The sequence below is a fragment of the Dermacentor albipictus genome, chromosome 9 (genome assembly GCF_038994185.2).
Source record: "Dermacentor albipictus isolate Rhodes 1998 colony chromosome 9, USDA_Dalb.pri_finalv2, whole genome shotgun sequence".
Lineage (NCBI taxonomy): Eukaryota > Metazoa > Arthropoda > Arachnida > Ixodida > Ixodidae > Dermacentor > Dermacentor albipictus.
Window position 1 is genome coordinate 104,935,578 of NC_091829.1, and position 25,566 is coordinate 104,961,143.

The 25,566-nt window shown below is 46.6% G+C and overlaps 1 protein-coding gene across 5 annotated transcripts in view; it reads left to right on the forward strand.

Annotated features, from left to right (window-relative positions):
* LOC135907196 (phospholipid-transporting ATPase ABCA3-like) overlaps positions 1-25,566 on the forward strand; it is a 248,818-nt gene that overhangs the window by 163,502 nt on the left and 59,750 nt on the right. For all 5 annotated transcript variants that reach the window (XM_070525186.1, XM_065438880.1, XM_065438883.1 and 2 more), the window contains one exon: positions 15,123-15,567. In XM_070525186.1, the coding sequence (XP_070381287.1) occupies positions 15,123-15,567 (445 nt within the window). The remainder of the gene's footprint in view (positions 1-15,122; positions 15,568-25,566) is intronic.

Here is a 25,566-nt window from a genome sequence, read left to right on the forward strand (position 1 = left end):
ATTCGTGAGCTTGGCGCGGTCGTCCCACTTATTATACGCGCTTGCACGGTCATATTCCGCGAGCCAGTCTTCCACGTCGTGGTCGTCTGTGCCGCTAAATATAGCCGGATCGCGCTGCCGGATCACGCCAGAACAGACGATGGTGGGGGGCACGGGAGCAGCAGCCTGGGACGGTCCTGGTTCATCCATTGCAACAGCTGGTGGTAGCGTTCGGCTGCGGAGTTCCAGGATGTAGAAGAGAAACCCAGCAGCTCCACCAAATGCAACGGGGGTGTTCACCGAGCAGAAGGGTCACTAGTTATAGATTGTAGCGCTAGGCTTAAAACAGGTCGGCGCTGTATCATAACACGGAAGCAAGCACTTCTCGTCGTCTTCTTCTTTTGCACCTGCACACCAGCACCATGCCCACTGCCCAGTGCCTTCAGTACAATATATATATATGTATAGGAAGATAGTAACCAATGCCAGGAGCTACAACTTGGGGTAAATTGTAGTTGCTGAGTGGACATGACAGTCGATAAAAACACAAGTGCCCGTAGGCTGGATACGAAACCCACATCTTTGCATGACGCAAGCGATCCTCTTACCAATTGAGCTACCGCGACAGCGTTTCCCCATGCGCTTTATGGGGTATTGAAGTTTATCTACTAAATGTAACCCTCGGATTAATAGCCAGTGCCACCACCCATGGCCACGGCAGCTGATGTGAAACACTCAAGATGAGAAGCATGACTTCACTGGTTTCATTACCGAACAGTTTCGGTCAGTGGGCTGACTATTTCAAGGATATATATATATATATATATATATATATATATATATATGCCTCAGGCAGGGCGACATGATCTCTCCGATGCTACTCACGGCATGTTTACAGGAGGTATTCAGAGAACTGGATTGGGAAGAATAGGGGATAAGAGTAAATGGAGAATACCTTAGTAACTTGCGATTTGCTGATGCTGCTGCCTTGCTTAGTAATTCAGGGGGCCAATTTTAATGCATTCTCACTTACCTGGAGAGGCAAAGCAGAAGTGTGGGTCTAAAAATTAATCTGCAGAAAACTAAAGTAATGTTTAACAGTCCCGGAAGAGAACAGCAGTTTACGATAGGTAGCGGGGCGTTGGAAGTTGTAAGCGAATACATCTACTTAGGGCAGGTCGTGACAGCGGATCCGGATCATGAGACTAAAATAATAAAAAAAGTAAGAATGGGCTTGGGTGTGTTTGGCAGGCATTTTCAGATCATGACCAGCAGGTAGCCATTATCCCTCAAGAGAAAAGTGCATAACAGCTGTTCCTTACCAGTACTCACGTATGGGCAGAAACCTGGAGGCTTGCGAAAAGGGTTCTACTTAAACTGAGGACGACGCAACGAGCTCTGGAAAGAAAAGTGATGGGTGTAACATTAAGGGATAAGAAAAGAGCAGATTCGGTGAGCGAACAAACGCGAGTTATTGACATCTCAGTTGAAATCAAGAAAGAAAATGGCTGTGGCTTAGCTAAGGTTAAGCCCAGGATGCGAAGCATACTGGGCTTAACCTTAGCACGACGAGAGCGCGCCGCTCTTTTATGCAGCTGTTATGACACCAGTGCCCTAGCGGGAGAAACGGGAGTTTGGCCGCAGAACCGGCTGTGCGACCGCAGGAGAGCGCAAGAGTTGAGCCCGGTTTGCAGCTGTTGTGACGTCAGTGCCATAGCGGGAGGAGCGGGAGTTAGGCCGCAGTACCATCTGTGCGACCGCAGGCGAGCGCACGAGCTGAGACCCGGCTATGTAGCTACGCGGCCGCAAGCGAGCGCACGAGTTGAGCCTCCGCTTTGCAGCTGTTATGACGTCATATGGTAGCTACGCGGCCGCGCGCGGCGCAGCAAGGAAGAGCGTGGTTGTGCGGCTAGTGTGCTTCGCATAATAAATGGTCAGGACATGTGATGAGAAGGGAAGATAACCGATGGACAATAAGCGTTACTGGCTGGATTCCGAGGGAAGGGAAGCGTAGCAGGTGGTGGCAGAAACTTAGGTGAGCGGATGAGTGTAAGTAGTTTGCAGGGACATCGGTACAATTAGCACATGACCCGGGTAATTGGAGATGTATGGGAGAGGCTTTAACCCTGCAGTGGACGTAGCCAGGCTGATGATATATATGTAGTGTTTGTCGGCGTCATTCTCTTGGCTTCATATGACATACCAGTATATCATGCGCGTGTATGAGGGTGTACGCCTTATGGCCCCCCTGCCCCATTCGCTGAAGGGAGACTAAGCATATATCGGCGCTAAGAGCCAATTGAGTACCTGCATTTTATGGAACGTGTAAGCTGCCACCCTTCTTTTTATGTCGGGACAACGCGTAGGAACAGCCGCAGCACTTGTTGAAAGCACGAAGGAATAAATGATTCTGCGATCTTTGTCAGAGTGGCAATCATTTCGTGCTCCTTGGAATTTCGACATCACATCGACCACAGCTCCAGTGCGCAACCGGTCGTTTTTACAAGTGTCGGCACGATAACAGGTAATTGCTCGACACCCACCTTTGCTCCAAATGCGTCTGGGTAGCAATGGCCGCTGGGCAACAAATGTCATCCATTGCTGGCCCACCGCAAAGTTCGCAACTGAATGCTTCTAAACAAGTACAAAATACAAGCAAGTGAGTCACAAGACCGTAGCGCCCGAAATTGCATCTCCTTTGGGAATTTGCATGAGCCCGATGCACATCACCAATGCTGTACGAGTGCGAGAGTGCAGTTATTGAGCGCGAAATTGAATTATTGAGGGAGGTATTGAGCGCGACAGCACATCTAGGGATTACATGATAATAACTACCTTTACGTGTTCGAAACATGGCCAGGAGTGGCTTTGAGTAAAGTCCACTTAGAAAATTTGCCTCGTGCCTCGCCCCCCCCCCCCCCCCCCCCCTCTGTTGCCATGATATTACCCCAAAGCATTTTTTTGTTTTCATTGATCCTCCTTATCCTCGGTGTGTGTTATATATTTAGATAAGAAATGATCATTTTGGGGTATTTATTGTCCGTAAAAAGTTAATCATGCGAATGTTTATATTTCACTAGCGCTAATCACTGTGCAAGCCATACCGTGTTACACGTACTTTGTGTCCGCTGGCCCACTAATTCTTCCGAGTTGAACCTATTTACGTAGAAGAGTTTCGTCAGAGATCTCCTAGTGATAAGAGGAAGTGACATTACCAGGCTCGCGCTCAGTAGGGTATGCTCCGCAGCTATGTTGAGCCAATTTGACTGTTGAAACCATATCCGTGTATACGAGCCGTGTAACGACAATTCGTCCCTGACTGTGTGTTGTGGTGCACGCAGGTGTCGGATATAAGCTGACTTTCGCCAAGGTGGCGAATGAATTCAAACTCGATGACGTCATGAACATCGTCCGCCATGCTGCACCTGCAGCAATTGTCGATGACGACAAGCAGGCAGAGGTGTCCATCGCACTGGGCACATTGGACAACAAAGAATTCCCTGATATGTTCATGGCACTCGAAAGCTCCCTTGAAGAGCTCGGGATTGCAAGCATTGGTGTCACCGTTGCCTCGATGAAGGACGTCTATAGTCTCCCGAGCCTATCCAGTGGATGGGCACTGAGAAGAAGGCACCAGGGTGTTCATAAGTAATACAGGGTTACTTCCGCATCTCATAAAAAAGGGAAAAACGCCAGCGGGCTCATGCCTAGAAATGCGGCCCGCAAATGTCAAAAAGGACAACGCAGCGTCTCATTGCTTGTGGTAGCCGGAAACGTACATGGTCAACATATCGGTAAGTCTTCGGTTCAGCCTTTCTTACAAGCCCCTCGCCTGTGGGTAGTAGGCAGTAGCCAATTTATGTTGCGTCGTGCAGGATTTTACAATGTCATTCATCGCCCTGTACAGAAACTGTCTGCGCTGTGTCCTAGTCGTACTTCGGTATCTCGTCCCTTTTCATGCGCTCAAGCCGTAAAAATGTCCGCCCCAGTCAGAAGTTGTCGAGGAGCCCCATACTAGTGTATGACGTTATGCAGCAAGAAATATGCAACGTCTCTTGCACAGCTAGAGGGAAGTGCACGCGTAATACGAAACCACATTGAATATTTCGTGCCAACGGCGATCTATTTACTTCCAAAGGCACTAACAGACACGGACAAAATACATCGAAATGATTTGCACGGAATGTTCAGGGGCTTAAGGTGGCCTGCAGCTGCAAGTGTTTATCAAGTGCTGAGAAAGGTCGTGCGAGCCCTCGTACTGGTGAAGTGAACGGGACATCCAAGGCTAATAGAAACTGCGATGTGCGTGATCATGTGTGCATGGCACACAAAGATATCTGGCATTTGGTGCATCGTCAACCTGCGCCAGGACAACGAAATGGAAGTGAACATGGGGGACAAACCACAGGTCAGGACTGTCACAGAGTAAACTACGGCAATATAACGTGTAAGTCTAGAGTACGAAAAGGTGGATGGAAGGATCAAGAGTGCGGAAGTACAAATTTTTCATGCTTTTACTTAGAGGCGCATCAAGGTTTTGATCAGCAGGTGTGTCGAAGAGTTGACAGATGGAAGGGCTGTAGGCAGTGAGAACAGTGAATGGTGGATCTTCAGGATATCCGGAGAGGCAGTTGGCATGCTGGTGCTAGCGGCGATGCTTGTAAACTACGGTATATGAGTATTCCTGAAGTCGAAGCGTCCAGCGACAAAGTGGGCTAGTGTGATCTTTGGGGAGAAGACAACCAGCAGAGGGCATGGTGGCCAGTAACCACGGTGAAGGGTAGGCCATAGAGGTAAGGGAGGAATTCGGCGATGGCCCAAACAATACCAAGGCTCACTCTTACTCGCTTTGACAGAACTTTTCTCTCAGCAGTGGAAATGAGACACCCGGCATAAACAGTTGTGTAGTCCTGACTACGCTGGCGCTAGGCTTTAACTGTGCCACTTGCGTGGCCACTGGTATCGGCACCGATCTTCGTGGCATTAGATTCGTCGAAATGAGGGAAAAGTGGTGGTGACGTCAGTAGTCCTGCTGTGAGAAGGTCAAGGCTTGTTCAGGACCCCAGGATGAAGCCACGTCTTCTTTAAGAAGGCAGGTGAGGGGCAGTGGTATTTATGCAAGATATTTGACAAGAAGCCAAAAATATGACGAAAGGTAAGAAAACGAACGGACGTCCTGATTATAACGAGATGTCGCAAAGTTGATAACGGCGCTATTTTTGACGGGGTCAGACTGTATGATCGTAAAATCGAAAAGATCGCCAAGTACAGTGATCTTTTGGCGGCCGAAGCGGCATTTGGCACGGTAAGGTTCAAGACCTGTGTCGCGAAGAACGCGCATAATAGTCAAGAGTTAATGTAGATGGCTTGGAAATGTAGAGAAAACGACAACGTCATCTGGGTAGCGGTGACACGTAGACAACTTTCGACTGCAAAAGGAATCCATTGTTCATTCGAGTGTTGCTGGGGCATTACAGAAGCCAAATGGTATAACTTTGAGCAAGTATAAGCCATGGGGTGTTTTAAAGGCGGTGTCCTTTCTTCTTTTTTGTCAATGGAGTTTTTTGAATAGCCGGACCAAAGGTGTGTAGAAAGAAGGTACTGCGCGTCAACCAGAGTATAGAGGGCGTGGTCAGGTAATGTTACAGGGTACACGCCTAATATTCGTGATTACATGCCGACAGTCGATGCAGAGCTTCCAGATGTTTTTTTTCTTCTGACAAGCACCATTTATGAAGGTCTAGGCCTCATAGATGGTTCGATGATGTCCTTGTTAAGCAATTTCTCTACTTCCATTTGGATTGAGCCGCGTTCAGTTGCAGCCGATCAATAAGGGCACTTATGGATGGGACTGACATTTCTGCTGTCAGGGCAATCAATCACAATATTTCTCTTGCAGAGATGGGGTGAAGGACAATCGAAAGCGTCGCTGTAAGCGACTCGCAAGCCACTAAGGTTGTCAGATTGGTCAGCGGTCAGGTCTGTGGCAATGATTGCGTCAAAATGGGTGTCAGATGAAGTATTGGTGTTAGGGTTTCCTGAAGACTGCGGAGCATTCATAGTAATTATCGTAGGGCCGTTTGTGTCCAAATGCTCTATACATCCCCACGTGATACCCCCAGGAGGGAACTGTGGGGCGAGTCCACAGTTCAGAACAGGCATACATGGCCAGTTCACCGAAGCAGCCGAAAGAAAGAAAACAAGAACTATACGTCTTGACAAAAGATTGCCTAGGCAAGGAGATATCACATAGGGGCCTTCACAAAGCAGGGAATCTGATGTCAATGTAACTAAGGTTGCGTTAACTGGTCGAAGGCCAACAAACTCGACTACACATACGCGTGGTGATGTGTAGGTGCTGAGATAGGGCACCGAAAGAAGTAACTGTAGAAGGTCAGGGCAGCCGCCGATGAGGTCAGGATGGGTACTTAGGGAATCATGGCTGAAGATGACTTCATGTGGATTCTGGCGCAGAATGGCGAATAGAACTGATGTCTGGTGGCTAGCGAAGCTCGCACGAGCAGCATCCATGCCAACAACAGAGGATGTGCCACCGTTGGGAGCAGGAACGACAGGCGACACAGTGAGCGCAAAGCCTCGCGGAGAGGAAAAGGCGAGCCATCATAACCGATTATTATGCCGTCGTGCCTATGAGCAACGAAACGTGCACACCATCCACTGACACGTCTAAATAATTGTGTCTGGAGGCCAAGGTCAACCGAGTATTTTCTGGTTGGTTGGCCAATCGAGCATCACCTCTAGGAGCTCCACTGGTAACTTTCCCGAAGAGGGACGGCGACGCTGTGGAGACAGCGAGTGGAAGTCGTAGAGTGGAGCCGAAGCAGGAATAGCATAAAGCGGTGGGTCATTGCACTCGTGAAAGGACGAGAACCAGCTGTCTTCCAGGTGGAAGCTGTACGGGGGAGCAGAACAGGAATGCCTACATTAGCTACAATAGCGCTTTACTTGCAATCTCATTGCAGTTAAAACACATTGGATTGTCATCATGTGCGCTCCACTTCCTTGAGCCGCGGCACCCGGGATAGGTCAGTTGTGGGCGGGAAGATCGAGCGGAATTGCCCACCGTAGGGCCGCTTACAGCACAGATTGGACGAATGCCCGCGTTTACCCACTCTTCGTGTATGACCGCTTAAATCAACGATACTGCCGGTGGGACTCGTCATAGGAACGGCTCTTAGGAACTGATAGAGACGCAGTCAAAATTTCGCACCAGATAACACACAGCAAGTTTTTGTGCAGGGAGCTGGACGTCTTCCCACGATCAGGTAGCGGTGGTATTACCTAGCAGGACGAATTGCTGTTAGACAGGCGTCTCTTTTCTTCAAAGCGCCGGTGCACTTTGATATGTCGTCAACGGTCGAGTTGTCCTTGTATACGAGTAAATTAAAGGCATCGTCGGGGGTACCTTTAAAAATTTGGCAGCCTTTGTCAGCTGTGGATGTCCTGCCATCCAACGCCTGACAGAGGGCTTGTCTTGAAAGTAGACAATGTATGGTTCAGTAGATGTTTGGACGCGGCTCCACGGTTCCTTCTAGGCAAATCGAAATCGCCCAACTGGCTTCTCAAAGTGTTCCGGTAGTTTCGTTAGCAGGTGTATCATTTGGTGTTTCCGACCTTGTGTGTTCGAAACACACATGGTCGGAAACACCTGTTGTTTCATTTAGGTAATAGATGATGTTCGGGAACACTATAGCTGGGTCCCACCTTTTGTTCTTACTGGCACGCTCAAATCCGATCGGCCAGACTCCCACAATGATATTAGTGCCGCAGACAGTGCCAGGATATCGGAATGTGGGGAAGACAATCGGTGTTGTGGTAGCTGAACCCGAAGCAGCCGACCTCTCAGTCGGCAGGACTGAATGGACCACTGAAGTTCCCTGATGTGCTTGTGATATACCCCGCCCCTCAACCCACATGTCGCGGGCAGATCTTCAGGAAACGGAGTTTATTTACACCATCTGTAAATAAGCTAAAATATGGAAGCAACAGCAAAGATGGCGAACGGTAGAAATCACTTCTGCCTCCTCCTCTCTGCAGTACAGTTCAGTCTTTTCCACATCAGCAGGACAACTGGTTAATAACAATACGAAGTGAACACGCCAATCATGCAGTTGTGAATATCAAGGCAGCGAAAATTTTTGCCCACCCATTTCAACAGACACGTGTAATATAGTTCTTTGAGAATTACCAGAAAGCATTTTTCATGCTCTATACACCTTATGCAAACATAATAAGCATGGGCCGCTTATTAGAGCAGTCTAGAATGTGGCGTTTTTCTTTCGCTTTAAACAGCCCAACGATGCAAAGTAAGGAATTGGAGAGGGATACAAACAGCTTCTTTAAAAAAATCTAAAGGTTCCACAATATCAATGTTCACATCTTCCCAAGCGGCAGTATGACAAAATGATTGGCCTGTGTTTTTCCTACAGGATAAACTTGGACTGGGTCCCAGGCGGGAAAGAGCGAGAACATGCAGTTGAAGGTATGACATTATTTTTCATTTTAGGAATAAGTTTTTCCGACAGCAATTATCTTATTGGCCCAAACCTAATGCACTTGTTGACCACTCAGGCACTAGATCATGAAACATATAAAGATGTATAACAAAAAGTTTAGCGCAACTCAACTGTAATGAGATCGTCTGGTACAGAGTAGAGAAATAGATTAGAGTAGAGTGGAGAAGTAGAAAGTAGATAAGGGAGCCAGGCCTCCCATCCACAGTCCTTTCCAAAAAACCCACCCTTGGGACACGTACGCAGCCAGCCGTCTCTACCGTCGCAGGTGCCATCATTAGCTTTGGACGCAGGATCTATGGCGAACGACTACCTCTGACGAGTGCTGCTTGATCACCGAGACCACAAATTAAAGAGCTTCCAAATGGCACTTTCCGCCCATAATATAAAACGTTAATTGACTAGGACGCACAGCTCTCCAAGCGGCAAGAGGGGCAACTCGCATTAAAGTGGCGCGATGCAGCATGACTTAAGTGCAAATACTGCTCAGAACGTCATCTTGAGTTTTGAAGATTCAGTCAACCTTGTGGATTCACGAACTTGAAAATTCCTTTTTAGTGCGGCGGTGCGGCTCGCCTATTGAGTTTTGAGAGGGTAGAGTTGAAGTGGAGTAGTCCTACTGCTGAGCGTGGTGAGTATTGCCAACAAACGGGCTCGCCAAGAAAGGTTAGATTAGTTTCTAAACACCTCAACACTAGATCATTTTGGAGGTCACTGGTGAGTGGTAAAATCGCACAGAACAGGGCGAGAGCGGTGACGATGGCGTTGACTGAGAAGCAGGGTTACCATCTGTCTTTTTGGCCGCCATTAAAGAATCGTATACATACCAGAAAACAGAACGCACGTCGGACCCGGATAGTTCAGCATGAAGGCACCTGTCCAGATTTGCGAAAAGGAGGTCACTAAACATGAGTGCTAAACAAGAACCGATGCAAGTGCCTTTTTTTTGGACAGGCGCTTCCTCGTTGGCAGGGATGACAGTGGAAAGCAGGTAGCACATCAAACATTCAATGGAGGTTTCGATGCTGATCCTGAAGGAATATGCAAGTTAACGCTTCCGGCCCTGCCAATAGTTTACGGCAAGGCACGGCGAGGCGTGTGGCATTGTGTAGTAAACGTCATTGTGTAGTAAACGTCTTTCATGTTGATGGAAAACCCTGAAAGGGTTGATTCGTTGTTCTCCTTGAAGTGGTTAGTCAACTCGCAAGCACTTCGTAGCAGATAAGGTTCGTTGATGCATAGCGTTCGGAGACCGTACATAAGGAGTGTTTCAGCAACTGACCGGTTCCACGCTCAGAAATTATGGTTCTAAGTGGGCACCCAACCTTTTGGGTTTTGCACTGAAAAATACCGCTAAACTAACGCCCGCACTCTTCTTTATGGACTCTCACGTCGCTCAAGTTCACACAGTCAGAAGTACACAGGTCTTCGTAGTTTTTTTTATCCATGACAGTCTTTCTTCAAGTGCGTGGCAAAAATGCTGGGTGACAACCTCTTCGGCTCTGTTGTGCTCTTACACGAACCCGCCTTTCTTGTCCCAAAGCAATAGCTTTAACTTTGCTTCAACACAGGGACGAGAAAATACCACTGGCGTTTCGCACGGCGATTGACGACCACGCTGGAATTGTGAGAACGCATTCAGAAATGCACTTCTTCTGGTCTTGGAAGGCCGCTTTGGAGGTTGTGCGCCTCACAAAGGACAGGTTCTCGTTTACCCAGTTTCTGTGGGCGGCAGAATTTGGCCCACGTACACGTTGACACCTCTTTATTGGCAAACAAGTAGACCAATATTTTTTTTGTTTTTTTTGTTTGAAGTTTATTATTATTACACAATACAATACAATTATAAAGAAAATGTAATACAGAAGGAGGTCCCAAAGTAAAAACTGTCAGGGGGACCTCCTGTTACAACATGCACAAAATTTGTAATATAGGATTAGCAACGAGGATAAGAACAGCGTGAAAATACCAAATACTATGCAATTTCTCTCAGTGTCCATCACGAACTCTAAATACTGGCTTTTAGATGCTCGGCGCACCAAGAGGAATCTAAATTGATCACGCGCCTAGTCATCCGAGGTGAACAAGTTCGTTTGTGCTACGTGATCCAACACATTGTCAACTATTGGCAGTGGAAAGCAGTCTCACAAAGTTAGCATGTTCAAACGCCAGCAGCCCACCACCATCCTATGTCCGCCATTACTCTTGTCGACTAAACCTACCAAAGTTCTCGGACTTTTTCTTGGTTCAGTTCACATGCATTGAGCTCATTGCTGATTTGCGGAAGTAGCTGCCGCTTTGCCCATCGAACTTGACGAAGAAGCAGACTGACGGGCGTACTTCCTCGTTTTACGTCAATGGTCATAGTTGCTAAAGTTGTGGGTCTGAGTTCCTTGATTTGCACTGGAAATCACTTTTGGCTTCCGCTGTAAAACTCACACAACTCTGCCCCTTGTATTTTTACCAGACATAGCTGAACTTGATATCAACAGCCTTTATTGGCTAAAGCGCTTTTGTTTACTTGTTCATGGTACGTGACTCATTGCAAATAAATACAACCCCACCTTAATGATCAAGCTCAAACAGGGTCTGTACGACCGTCTAGGCTAAGTAAAAGTAGGCAAGTACGCTGGCTAAGTATGTTCATATATTATAACACTCACCATTCACAATACCAACACAAATCAGAGCATCCACACCGTTGGACGCCACAATGAAAGCTTCCCTCAATGCGGTCTCCCAATGGCCGCTGTTGTAGTCCCGCTGGCACTGCACAACTGAAATTCAGCATATCATTGCTACTGAACAGCGCGATCGCACAGTGTCTATTTTAGGCATAAGACTAATTTTCATTGTGAGCTAGAGGAGCGCGTGTTCTTACTTGTATCAGTAGGACATGCAACTGATACATTTGAACATGGATTTGAACACTGAAAAATGCATCGTAATGAGAACCTCCCTAAAGCATTTTAGCTGCGATCCACCTCTTTATCACATGGATGGCTCTGTACTAGACAAGGCTACAGTGTAGATATAAGTGTTCACCTAACAGCTAACATTTTTGGCAAGCCCATGCCGACTACGTCGTTAACATGGGTTTGCTCATACCAACAGACTTATGCCGCAAGATTTCAAAAGCACCATCTTCTCTAAAATTAAGATTATACAAATTACTTGTAATGAATAAGCTTAAATATGCATGTGCTTTGTGGGATACCATTAACCAATTAGAATAAATTTAATATCCTATTGCCCATTTCATTCTGTCAATATATACTTGCTTTTTACGCGGATCATCGATGAAACACACTTTGAAACATCTTAACGTCGATCTGCACAGAAAAGTGTTTTGTTTATTTTTATTACCTAAAATCTTTCATAATACACTTCTGAAAAATGAACTTTATAATGAGTAATCCTATTTTCATTGTCGTACTGATCACTGTCATAAAGTAGGAGTTCCTTTTGCCATACTACTTTTCTGGTTCATTCTTGCCAAAGACATCGAAGGAAGAGAACAACTTGCCCACCTCCGTTGTCACCATTTCAATGTATTCTACATTAAAATCCGCTGTCGACGGTTATTATTGTATGCACTAGCCGCTAACAATAATAATAATAAGTAATTATTTTTCTTCTGCATTCTCTAACGCCTTTGGGCCCTGAAGGTACTGAAATAAATAAAAAAATAAGTACATTGCAAAGTACGCTACAAGTGAACAGGTTTGAAAGAATCGATAGCACTGAAGCAACGAATAACTAATGTGTGAATCGCGCTAGAAATGAAACAATACAGGTTTGAGATTATCGTCAGCATAAAAGTAGCGGAAGTGGAGCTAATATTGTCGTTACTTGAGTGGGCTTCCAACCTACACATTGCGTATAAACTGAATTGTGTGCAGCAGGCTCAGTCAGGTACAGGTCAGATACAGCGGGTCTGCATGCGAAAACAAAGAAACGCCAGTGGCTTATTCCGTTGATCCCAACACTCTGGCTTGCGAAAGTGGGATGTTCAACTAGTTGGAAGTTTCAAAACTGATGCTTAAAGGAAACATGCTAACTATGATGTAGGCCCGTCATGGAACTTGAATAACTTTGAAATGTTAAATAGTATATAATGTCAAACGTGTTTTTTTAAGAAATTGAAGGAGCGAGGATCGCGAAGGCTGTCTATATCTATGGGCCAGAAAAGGCCCATGTGCAAGGTCAATTCGATGTCCGAGTGCAACATATATCTACAAATTTGAAAGATATTCTTATAAAGGGAGCCCATGGCATTGGTGAATCGGATGAGCATCCCTGTCAGGACATCTACATCGGTAGCACAGCTGTAACCTGTCCACTTGGGACACAAGATTCTTGATTGGCCATCTGTCGTGCATGGCGTGTCATGCAAATTGTTCGTCTACTTGTGAAAAAAAATTGCCATACGAAAATAATATTTTTACTTGTTCTTTGCTGTAGTGTTTGCCTGTTTTACGCTCGATACGTCTGGTAGTGTAAACTCCATGCTACGCGTTGTAGCTGTCCTCACCAGCACACTCAGCGGGTGAGGTTTCGCTAAAGAATGTGCCGAAAAAAACTTGCACCTTCTGCAATCTGAAACGTTAAAGTTAGGACTTGAGTATAATGGCTCTAAAAAGCCTTGTGGTCTTTTTATAGATTTTTCTACAGTTTAGACTTTAACGGACGCAGCGGCGTTTAGGAGAGCAAGCGTTTCTAATCTATAGGCCAATCATCGTTTGTCGGCGGTCTTTGCACCGGGACTGCTGCTCTGATGACGGGGTAGCTGATGAAAGTGTGACGAAGCTACACTGGCGGCAAGCGTGCCGCGCAAAAATTGCCATACGAAACCAACATTATTGCTAGGTTTTTCTTATAGTGTTGCCAATATATCGCTATCTCGTCCCCTCTTTCTACCAGTCGTTATTTCCCGCGAAATATGGCTCCCTCCTACCAGCGCTGCTAGTTGTGTCCTATGGACCTATGAGAAAAGCAAGGTTTCATCTCTTTCAAGATATCTCCGCTGAAAATACTATTGAATAGGAGTGGCAGCTATCAGCCAGCAACATGGTATGGTCTAGGAGACCATACCGGTATCACTACAACGTCCATCAATTGGGTGGCTCTTGCTTTTCATCGGAATTTGAATTCGTGGACATATTCGATATGGCAGTCATTAGCTAGTCTGTACCTCTTCTGGAAGAGCAAGCGAATGGGTTTGATGCCTTTGAAAAGCAAAAGGTTTTTCACAAAACAAGATGTGCTCTGCAATGAAGGGACATTGATCATTTTGCAGTGTCCTTGAGCAATTGCTCGATAGAGGATGCTTTTCGCACTTTTAGGAGTTCGACAGCGTTGATTTTCAAGCAAGCCACCTTTGAGGCACACACGTACCGATGGAGGTGTTCCTTATTAGCCGATCTTTGTCGTTTTTCACAAAATTTAGGAAGCTTACGGAAATGTTTGTCGTGACAAAAAACGCCAACGGAATCAACATCGAAGTATGCTCGTGTATAGGTTTACCTTTGCGTCACACTTTCTTGAAGTCAAGTTCTTGTCCCGAATTGCGTGCTCGTTACCTTCGGCTTGGGATCCATTTCTAACCAGTGTGACCCCACAAAGCCCACCGTGTCGCTTTGATGAGCTGTACTTGATGCCGTAAAACTCTGATTGAGGTGCTTTAAAGCCAATGTAGAGCCATGCTAGTATGTTTGGTAAAGAGAAAGATGCTTCACTTCCGAACTGGTCAGTAAATAAAGTTTTAATTGAATTGATATAATTTTTGATAGGTGGTAATATGACTACTTTTTGTGTACGGGCGTATGTGCTCTCCGTAGCCACAAATAAATGTGAACAAGCGATTCTAATTTTATTTGATGTGAAATAGAATTCATGATTACTGGGGCTAATCGACACAAGTTCAATGTCTGTTGCTTCGAAAAATGCTTGTAGGTTTTGACAATCGTGAAATACGAAAGGAGATTTCGTAGTCAATGAGTGTATTGGTTTGACTTAAATTGCTTCAGAATACCTTTTTTCGTTTTATAATATTTGACCACCAATATATATATTTACTACTACTACTACTAATACTAAAAATAATAATATAACATGCGTTTAGCGTACACCCTCGAAGATTACCTCGTTCAAGCCTGTTTCACGCTAAGCTATCTCGCTGATTTACGTAAGCAGGTGATCATTTCTCCGGAGTACTTCTTCCATAGACTTCATAGCAGTAATAAACTTGATGCTCCACATTGACAGGCTGCTTTATTTTCTAATTCTTACCTACAACGCAAATCAAATCAGTGGCATCAGCCACGGCATCACCTGCAACTACTCTAGGCCTGGGCTTCCACGAGTTCTTAAACAGCATAGGCAAATTTAAGCAGCACAGAAATAAGCATTGTTCTATATTGCTTGCTGTAATCGCAGACTTCTCTGCATAACCTAATATTTCGTTTAGTTTTTGTCTCATACCTCATACTGTAAAAGCAGGAACTGTTAAATGTTTTGCACATAGTGTCATATCAATGGCTCTTCTCTGTCGTGTTAGTTATACTTAGCGTACTGGAATAATAAACAAATGCCATGCACAACTTGCAGGAAAAGACATCGACGGTGTTTGCAAACCAATTACAAAACGGAGCACGATGGCCAGATCGTTCGGTGCCCTCTTCAGAAAGCGGCTTTCAAGCCTCTTGCGGAGCTGGGGTGTCCTCATAGCATATTTCGTGGTGCCACTCTCACTGCTGCTGTTTCTTACGTGGACTTCGTCTACACCGACACTGAGCCATCAGTTGGGGCTCAACAAAGAGGGGACGATCGACATCCCAGTAAACCTGGGCGCCCATTTCCCGGGATCCACCGCGTTGGTTGGCGAGTCACCGGCCACCGACGTAAGTCAAAACCTGCGCCGTCTTGTGGATTCCCAAGGTGGCCGCGTCATCTCCACAGAAGACGTGGAGAGAGAACTGCACGAAGTCATCGAGAAAGACTTCGCAAGCTACATCAGAAATTATGCCATGATCGTAGAATTCAAACTGAATGCGTGAGTATATTGATTCGGTTTATACGATGGACTGTCGCTAGAGCATATTTCTTTCCCGAAGAAGTTTGCCTTGAGTCATTGTATGGGAATACTAAAAAAAGAAAATTACAAGCTCCAATGTAACCTTGCGCGATGCAGGAAGCCTTATAAGGCTCTATAGGGCTATATCTTGTGCAGACCAAGGTGGCGCCTATCTTGACGAGGCCCTTCAACGTTCAATGCTCTAGCTGCTTCTTGGCTTGTTGGATGATGCTCGTTACGGTAGACCAGGGGAAAAGACGGCGAAACCATGCAGTGAACGTCGTTTTCATCGTGGGAAGCAGTACTTTTTCTTTCCATTTTTTTGCGGAAATGCATTGATTTGAGCTAGTTGGTAGGTATTCACACAGCACGAACACGACAGAAACCCACAGGTTTGCACAGAACGGGCGAAAGACGGCTAAAAAAAGACGCACAAAGAAATAACGCACAAGTACTCACCAAAACGCATGATTTATTGTGTAAACACTCGTTATGCACACACAAACGCGCGCTTGGCACACGATCCACGTCAAATTCCAGCATCTTATATCCTGCATGCTCGTGACGCATGTTCGAGAAACGTTGATACTGAAACGTGCATTTGTTTATCTTCTCTGGCGACCGCTGTTAACTGGGCAACAAATGGGAAACATTATCGGTCAGCGCAAGGCGCGCCTGCATGGTTTGTAACTTGCGCGAATGTTATTGCTAAACACATCTGTTGTGTATGTCATCGCGAGATCTTGTATTATCAGCTTACATGCATGACACGAATTGTGCAGTAGCTTCTGGAAGCCGCGCGGGCATCAGCGATTATACGGGAACCTTCGACGAGTGATGCACAAATGCTGACGCGCTTGACCAGTTGGTGAAATTCCGACGATCACCGACTGTGCTCGCATCTATCGTTGTGCTTTGGGTGTAACTTGAATTTTTCGGGGCACAGTTTTGACTAAGAAAAAGAAAGTTAAGTTAGTCACAATGTGCCTGCTGTGTTCTTCTCCGCCCCTACTACGTGACATCGGGTGAACGTGTTTGTGCGTCTATGAACCGAACGCCCTTGGAAAGCCTTGATCCAAGGCCCAAACCGAAGACCGCGACACCTTGGGCTCGGACCGTCGAGAAAGCAGCAGCTTGCAGAAAATAGCCGCGGAGCATCGGCTCATATATGAGACGGCCAAGAAGATTATGGCCAGCTCAAGAACTACAATAACCACCCCAGCGTCCCCCATAGTGCTGCAACAGCCCATGGAACTGGCACGAATTCCCGGATGATTCTTTGAACACCCGGAAAACTGGCTGGAAACATACGAAAGGGTCATTGCTTCCAATAACTAGAACTCCGTTGGCAAGCCGCAGTATGTGTACTTCGCCATAGAAGAAGTCGCCATTATGTGGTTTGCGAACCAGGAATCGACCTTGATGACATGGGGCCTTTTCGGCACAGCTACCTGCATACTTTCACGAGCATCCTACACAAAAGGAGAGCCCAACCTCTGCTAGGAACCCGCATGAAGCTGCCGAAAGACAACATATCGACCTTCCCCGAGAAGGTGACGTGCCTGTTTTGTCTCGTTCACCCAACATGCCTGAGGAGAAGAAAATTTCGTTCCTCATACGTGGGGTAAAGCAAGAGCTCTTTACCGGATTTATGTGCGAACCGCCCAAGAACTTAGCAGAATTTCTAACGGAGGCTACGACAACTGAAAATTCGTTAGAAACGCGTACAAGACAGTACGATCGCCGCTCGACACTAGAAGGCACAGACGTTCAAGCACTCCGCTTCAATGTTCTCCGGGAAACCATGAGGTCAATTGTTCGAGAGCAACTACGGAAGATGTTCCCAGTGTCGGAGTCTATAGTGAATTCGACTGCTGGTCTAGTCCTAGAGGAAACCCAGCAATTGCTGACAGTTCCTGGATGGCCGCAGCCTCAGCAGGATACAATGACCTGCGCGGCTGTAGTCGGCCGTCACGCTTCCTCTTCGTGCCCATGCAAGCACGGCATGACGCCCTGATTCTGTAGCCTGGCGCCACCACCACCGCCACCGCTACCGCACCTGCATGTTGACCAAAGCAACGTCCCGAGGGAGACAGACATTTGACATGCCTCCTGCATCCAGCAATTGTGCTGTCACTGCCGGGAAGCGGCCATGTTTACCGCCGGTGCCCATTACTGGGAGATGGGACTACGAGGGTTCTCCGTGAACGCGTCGCTTCCGCAGAAAGGTGAACGTCCTCGCGATATTGCCGACTACTTCGCCACAACTCAATGTAGCCCTCGACGACTGTTCCGTTCGGCGTCACCAGACCGCTAAGGCTACCTGTCGGTGCAACGGCGACCATACTCCGGCCTAGCCCAGGGTCGTTCTGCAAGACCATATTCGAAAAACTAAAAGCTGCAACCGATGGAGGTGCAGTTTCCCTTCGTAGAACTGATGAAGGTGCTCCGCCATCAACGAAGCCGCTGAAAAGACTGTATCGGCATTTCAATGAGACGCTACGATTCCAACGAAGCGTAGAAGCAAAGAATACACCAACGAAAACAGATGTGGTGACGTCACGCACCATCAACAGGTCAGTGCGATGCAGCCGTGATCCTACACCAAGACCTACTTGAAACGCAAGACAAAGAGCCACTGACCTCGACTTGATTCTCGACAGGGACGTGGTAACCGCTCTAGTGAATACCGAAGCTGACTACTCGGTCGTTGCTTATTGTCACGCAAATGATGAAAGTCAAATCACGGCTTTCAATTTGGAGTTCAGGAGGACACATACTTCATGACCGGACCTACCTTGCGACGTTCGTTTTCCTCCAACAGTGCTGACGAGGCGTTATTCTCGGCATGGTCTTCCTAGACCAACGCGGCGCAATCATCGACCTGAAATTTAAGTCTATAACGTTGTCCGATGTCCCCCAACAACTTCGAACATATGACAGACCATCAGCTACTTGGATTTGAGTGGTTCATATTCCAACACTATTTTGACTATGTCACTGTCTATTGCTTTATGTTTGAGAGCCACCTCACGCGTTTATCAGCGGTTCATGCCGTTTTCCGTAGAGCCGCGCTTTAGCTGGGCTCTCCCAAGTACCATTTCCTGCGACGCCAGGTAACTATGCTCGGTGACCTTGTCAGTGCTGTCGGTGCTCAACCAGACTCCGAAAAGGTGCGAGCAGTGTAACATTCCCGCGCTGTGCTCAGCCATAGCCGCCCGAAGTTTCGCAGGACTATGTTCCTACTTTCGTCACTTTATCCGAAGCTTCGCAGACGTCTCCCTCGCTCTTATTGAACACTTCAAGAAGGATGTTCCCTTCGTGTGGGGTCCCGAACAAGCAGCTGTTTTCTGTGCTGGCCCATATGCACACACCATCACGAATCCCACCAAGTTCAACGCCTCAGCGCCAACAGAAGTTCGCACCAATAACAGAGGTCGTGGAGTTGCGGCTGTCGTTGACTAAAAACTGCATGGCAAGGAAGGCGTAATCGCCTGCGCCAGTCGCCTTCTTTCGACGTCAGAACGGAACTTTCTGTCACTGAATGCGTGTGCCTGGCTTCAGTGTGGGCTATCGCCGAATTTAGACGTTACTTGTTGGACCGAACTTTCTCATTGTGATCAGACTATCACGCCCTCGGCTGGCTATTGTAGTTAAGAATCCGTCTGGACGACTCGGCTCTGGGTACCGAGGATCCATGAGTACTCGTGCGTTGTCCAGTCTGAGCGATTACACCAAGACACAGATTGCATTTCACGTCACCGTGTGAATGCTCCCACACTCATTCACCCTGACTCAGACGCCTTTGTATAGTCCATCCTTGCTGTGCATGATATTTGTACCCAGAAGCGACGAAACATGCGTTTACGGCTTATTATTGACTGTATAGCCACTCCGTCAGCAGACCATTCTGTTGGCCTGTCCGAACTACTTGACAACGTTCTCTATCGTCGTAAATTCAGCTCAGATGGCCCAAAATTTCCGCTTGCTCAAACTCGCCACCTACACTTCACAAGTACCAGCTTCACAAAGTACCGACTGCCGATCACTTAGGCGCCTCGCGTACTTACGCCGCATCCGGTGTCGGTTTTTCTGGCCTGGCGTGTATCGTTCTGCGCACCACTACGTCGCTGCTTGTAAACGCTACCAATGCCGCTAGCGCCCATCAGCGCTGCTGGCTGAGCAGTTAAAACTCACTTCTATTCCTTCAAAGCCATCCTTCCACGTCGGCCTTCAGCTTTCGCGATGTACTTTTTGCAAAACAGATGGACTGCGGCTGCGACAGACCGCGCCACGCGCTTCGCAATCACTAGGACATTGCCTGCTCTCTGTTCTACAGACGTCGCTTACTTTTGCCTCCACGAATTATTTCTGCAGCTCCTCATTATCACGGGAGGTACTTCGTCTCAAAAGTTTCACATCACACCTTTCCCGCCTGTTCCACCACAGAAAAGTTCACCACTGTTTATCATACACATGCGACTGAAGTAACCAAGCGTCTGAACCGAACGCTGATTGAGGTGCTCGCCATGCCCATGTCAGCTGGTCACCATGACTGGGAAAGCTCCTTACATACTGGTACTTTCGCATCAAGTCGTCACAGCATGACACCGCTGGATATTCCCGTTTTATTTAATGTTTGGCCTACATCTTGCACCGTCATTCGAGATTCTCCTTCCTTCGGCTCCTAACTCTTCTAATGAATACGCCAGTGATGTCGTTACCAGAGCCCGTACAGCTCGTGAAATTGCTGACAGCTGACTCTCTGCTTCGCAAGAATCCCTAAAAAGTTTTTTGCGAAAGCCCACCCAGAAGCGTGCAATTAGCGCCTAGATCTCTGGTCCTATATGGTCGCCCTGGCGCCAAGTTGGCCTATCAGCGAAGCTCCTCTGACGTTACAGCGGTAGCCCTACAAAGCGCTGCGTAAGCTCGGTGACGTCAATTACGAGATTACACCCTGGGGTCATGCTTCTTCGACATCCTCGCCACCAACTGATGGTCATGCTTCCCAACTAAAACGATAGTGCGCTGCTAGTTCCACGTCTTCATAGAAAGCACCAGGATGGCACTTCCGGTGTTGGAGGATGATGTTACAGAGCCATTCGTACACAGATGAACGGGATGCTTGCCAGAGCAACGAAGACAACGATGAGGGCACTTGAACGTGGGGTGGGCCAGACATCTTTTCTCCTACCTTTCTTTGTAAATATTCTGAACATACATCCTTCACCTACATCTCGCCTCCGTCACCATAGATAAATTATTAACATACTGATTTCTTTAAGAATGTTGCCCTTCAAGTGCGGTCTTATCGCTTCGCAGACTAATTTTTCAAAGCTTTACTCATATGGCAGTTAAATTAGTTCTTGGTGGTAGGTTTACATATGTCAAGGCAATGGGTTACACGGCCAAAAATCACGTTGGCGTTGCTAAATTTGAACCACCCACGCCGAAACCATCGAGTTAACCAAACATCAATGTTACCATCCTTTCTGCAGCTCTGCGCCAATCAGCCAGTAGGTAATGTCACATGAGAATTGCTGTAGTCTACCACAGGTGACACTGCTTCAAATGTGATCTTGTTCTCGCCTAATACTGTTCTTACTACAGGTGGTGGGGTGCTATAACTTAAAACTATTCCAAGCTTTTCTATTCCAATTTTACAATGAGCCGTCGATGATTGGTTAAAAATTATTTACGCCCCCCCCCCCCCCCCATCGCCCGCCTGTCACGCGATGCCACGAAAACCACGATTCAGCCGCCCCATCTGATATGACGTGTACACACTACTTATGCCGGAATAGACCACCGAGCAAAAGGAAAATAGTTGTCTGATTTGACGCCTCTTTGCCATTAATTTCCTGCTATTGGTCAACAGTTTTCGGGCTGCGCCTACTTCACCTGTCTGTAATGCGACGTCACAAAGCCGCGTAAGCTTACCGCTTCAGCGTGATGTGTACATGTTAAAGATGAATTATTTGCAAAACAAACCTGCCTTTTTTCTGAGCAGTCTAGACTACCCTCTGCCGAAAGGAATGGAAGATGCCTACACGCTGATTTACTAGGCCCTGCCACTCCGCACTTGCCGGACGGCATAGGTTTATTGGCGTATAATAAATCTTTTTGCGCGGCAGCATAACGTTGTCGATCCCTTTCGGCATGTATACGACATTACTATGCCAGCTCTTGTTTGCTATGGATCCGTTTTGGTGGCATTGTTAGCGTTCCGTCGCACGCCGCCGTGGCTTTCGTCCGGCCATCGCAAGCTAAGTAAGGGGAAGCGGAACAATAGCAGACGCCGGCGCCACACTCCTCATCAGGTTACCTATATTCACTGCGCTCGCTTGGCCCCAGAAAAAACCCTCTCCACTTGAACGCATCTTGTTAGCGCCTCTCGCTTGTTGTAATCCAGTTAGATAAGAAAAAAAGCTTTATACAGGAAAGGCTATTCGATATAAAAATCAAAGGGGACCTCCTATAAACGAGAGCGGTTGATCAGACCGTTGAGAACGCTGTGGTTACCACCCAATGCTTGCGTCCGCAGTTACGAAATCTTGACGTCAGGAAATTCAAATAAAGAACACGTTGATATAGTTTTACGTTACAAGGCAGATGGATTCTTCATTACAAAATGCTAATCTTTGAATCTAGCTTTACTTGACATTTTCCTTTAGTGTCCCTTGAAACAATGTATTTTAATTTAAATAGAAACTTTATTCGAAGTTAATCGAGGCGCAGTTCAAGTACATGAAACTGTGCGAATTACCAGCGCATACGCAGTCTCTAAATCTGCGCTACAGTGGTAGTAAAGGATGTTCAAAAGTCATATATTCAGGCAACACTAGCCGGCCTCAATCGGGATCTCTGGGGCCTAATTTCAAAGCGCCGGGTTGCAGTGTGGGAAGCCGATCGTGCCGGCTGCCTATTCAGGACCCAAAAATGTAGCAGTCGCATTCTTCGACCAGCGAATAAGCAAGAGCCAACTTTCCTGTGCCGCTGTAAATCAACGAAGTCACGGCCGCTTGTTTTTAAACGCCTGGCTATCTGAACTTATGGCATTCTCAATAGGCGTTCTGCTTTGAAGGCAATACACCCGGCGAGACTCTTTTCACGCCAATGTGCGCTTCAAACCTAAGTATACTAAACTATCGCCTATACGCTATAAAATTTTCGACTGAAGCTTGCTGCATTGTAAGGAAGAAGCAAACAAGTAGACTGTAGAAGCAGACTCTAAAGGTGAACTATGGTACGCCGACACTCTTGTGAAACGCGATGAGTCTCGTTTGTCGTTCGGTGTGTTTCAAAAGCCCATTGACCCTAAACGCTGCCTCTACCACAATTCAGTGCTCTCAGTACCGCAAGAAGATCCATTATCCACTGTCTTCTGCAGAAGAGGGGAAGAGTGGAAGACCGTGTGAGAAACAGTATAATTATATGGCTGGACCTAGCTGTCAACGGATGCCCTGGCTACTTCATTGACTCATGGCGATCATGTGACGTACAGGTAGCACATGTTCCGTGACGGAAACTCAGGCGTGATAGTAGTCAATGTGAAGGACCGGGTAGACAAGGGCACGTTCTCAGACGTTGCATATATTGTACCATGTGAAGACTGCCTGTACGTCTACATAGGCGGGACCCACAGCTTAAGGACGCAACTTAAGCAGTACAGGAAAAATGTCAATAAATAACACGTTGCATTGAGTGCCCTGGCGGAGCTTTGCGCAACTACATCGGTCAAGTCGCTTATTTTTAGGCCTACGAACAAACCTTGTATTAATCTGAAATTCCCCTTTGAAGACAAAACATTAGAGTGGGTGCGCACGCAAAAATTTCTAGGTGTTTGGTTCCAGGAAAACATGCCGTGAAATACCCATGTGTCACAGCTTGCTTCTGAATTGGACAAAGCTGTAGGCAGCCTGTACAGGGTATTATAATTTAGTTAAATTTAGTGTCATTATGGCTAAAGAAAGTTATATATTACGGCCACTTCTACTATCGCTTGTCTTACTCCGCGCTAGTATGGGCAAAAACATCTGCTCAAAATCTAAACAGGCTCGAGGCGTTGCAGAAGAAGGTTCTTAAGAATATTCGAAAATTTTATGGGCACCCTCGCGAACCACATTCTCATCAGTTGTTCATAGATCAAAATATTACTAGAATAAGTGATCTTTATACACATGAATTACTACTTTATACAAAGAAAACGAGCTTTATCGACGTTCATTTCGCAGCTCCCTCCAATACTTTCCCCGAGATCTATCCATATTTGTACCTTTTCCGCTTGCACGTCACGGAGAACGTCTTCTTCAATACCAGATACCACCATTACTGTACAGATCTTTAACTTGTACTAATTTCGAACTGCCTGAATGAAAACTTAAGAAACATGTGCGAACTATGCTTTTAAACGTATAGGAACCACTCAGACACCAAGATATTTCTTTTGTTATTTTTATATATATTACATTTTAGGTATAACATTAGTTTTGTTGCCTTTGCACAAGTGTTTGCAAGGATTGTGTGACAACTGTATTAGGTACATTTATTTGGTACACTAGAAGAGTCGCGTTGCGTGAACTATATTGCATGCCACACACGGTGTTTCAGGTGATTATTTTTGCTATCTGCCTGCCGCCATTTAATGGGTCCTTGGGCACTCTCAAAATGTCTGTGACATCTTTGCGCCCAAGAACCCCCGACTCGGTCTTATTGGAAATAAACTTCACTTGACTATGAACTGGTGAGAATCGCATGTGGCAGGCGAACAGAGTGTGAAATTTTTTGTGACGGCTAGTGTGTACATTCGGTAAAGAATTCTCTTCTTTACAGCGAACTGGACGTTGGTGAACCTAGTCTTCATCTTTTTGTAAACTGCTTCAAGGCATTTCCGTAGACTGTGGTCATCCCTTTGCCTGGGGCTCAAGTCGATTGGGCTCGTGTCCAGGGGGTTTATACCTGATTCTGGTACAAGACGCGAACTTAATGTTGCCTATCTGATTGTTATTGCCTCTTCCAACTATCTCACCGGTTTCTGTAGCAGCCGATGATAAAGTTTAGTAGCGAAGGATAAATTGGCAGAACAGCTGTAACCTTTTGCTCTAAATGATTCCTCCGAAGCGTTCAAGGTATGAAGACGTCTTTTCAATTCACTGTCAGGATCTGAAACTTCCCCGACACCTTTCACGTTTCCGAAAACAACGTGATATCAGGAATTGTCCATGTATATGATCGGGGTCTTCTCTTCGAAACATGGTGAAATGATCTCTATGGCCCCTTCGTGTAGTTTCAAGCCTTCTGTCCAGAAGTCAGACCGAGGAAATTTTCCCTGTGAGCTTTTTGTCTGGTACGAGAGACCTTTTGACACTAATCGAGTCACATATCGTATCTCGCTGGACATTATCGGGACGGTGAAATACACATTCGCCGTTAGGCATACCGTTCACTTTTCATTTATGCGTTTGCGTACTCCCGCGTTCAGAACTTCCGGGAACTCGACACAAGGTATGCACCTCGTCGTTAACTGCCTTGCACACATCTGCTTGCTGTATCGAGCACGAGCCTCCTCCGTACTTCTCGCCTCTTTGGGACAGCCTCCTGTCTTATGACCAATGCGGTGGCACTTTCCACAGAAAAGTCTTTGTATTTGGATCCTTTGTGTTCGTGCAGCAATCTGCAGGTCTGTGACTGCGTTTCCCATAAAGAAAGCCGCACGGGTTTTCCTTCAGTTCTCTTAGAGGCCTGAGCTTGATCTGGTGGCTTGCTAAGTTCTCTGTCATCCTTACCTTAGCCAAGATCGACTAAACGCTGTGCCATCAAGTAATGAGTATCTGCTAGCATGTCAAGTCCGTCACAATTCCTTTCTCTCACGAACACTGCCACCTTCATATGGCAACTCATCAGAAACTGTTTCGAGACAATCGTGTCTCGCACAGCATCATATGTCCAGTCCATCTTGGGAACTTGTTGCCAGTGGTC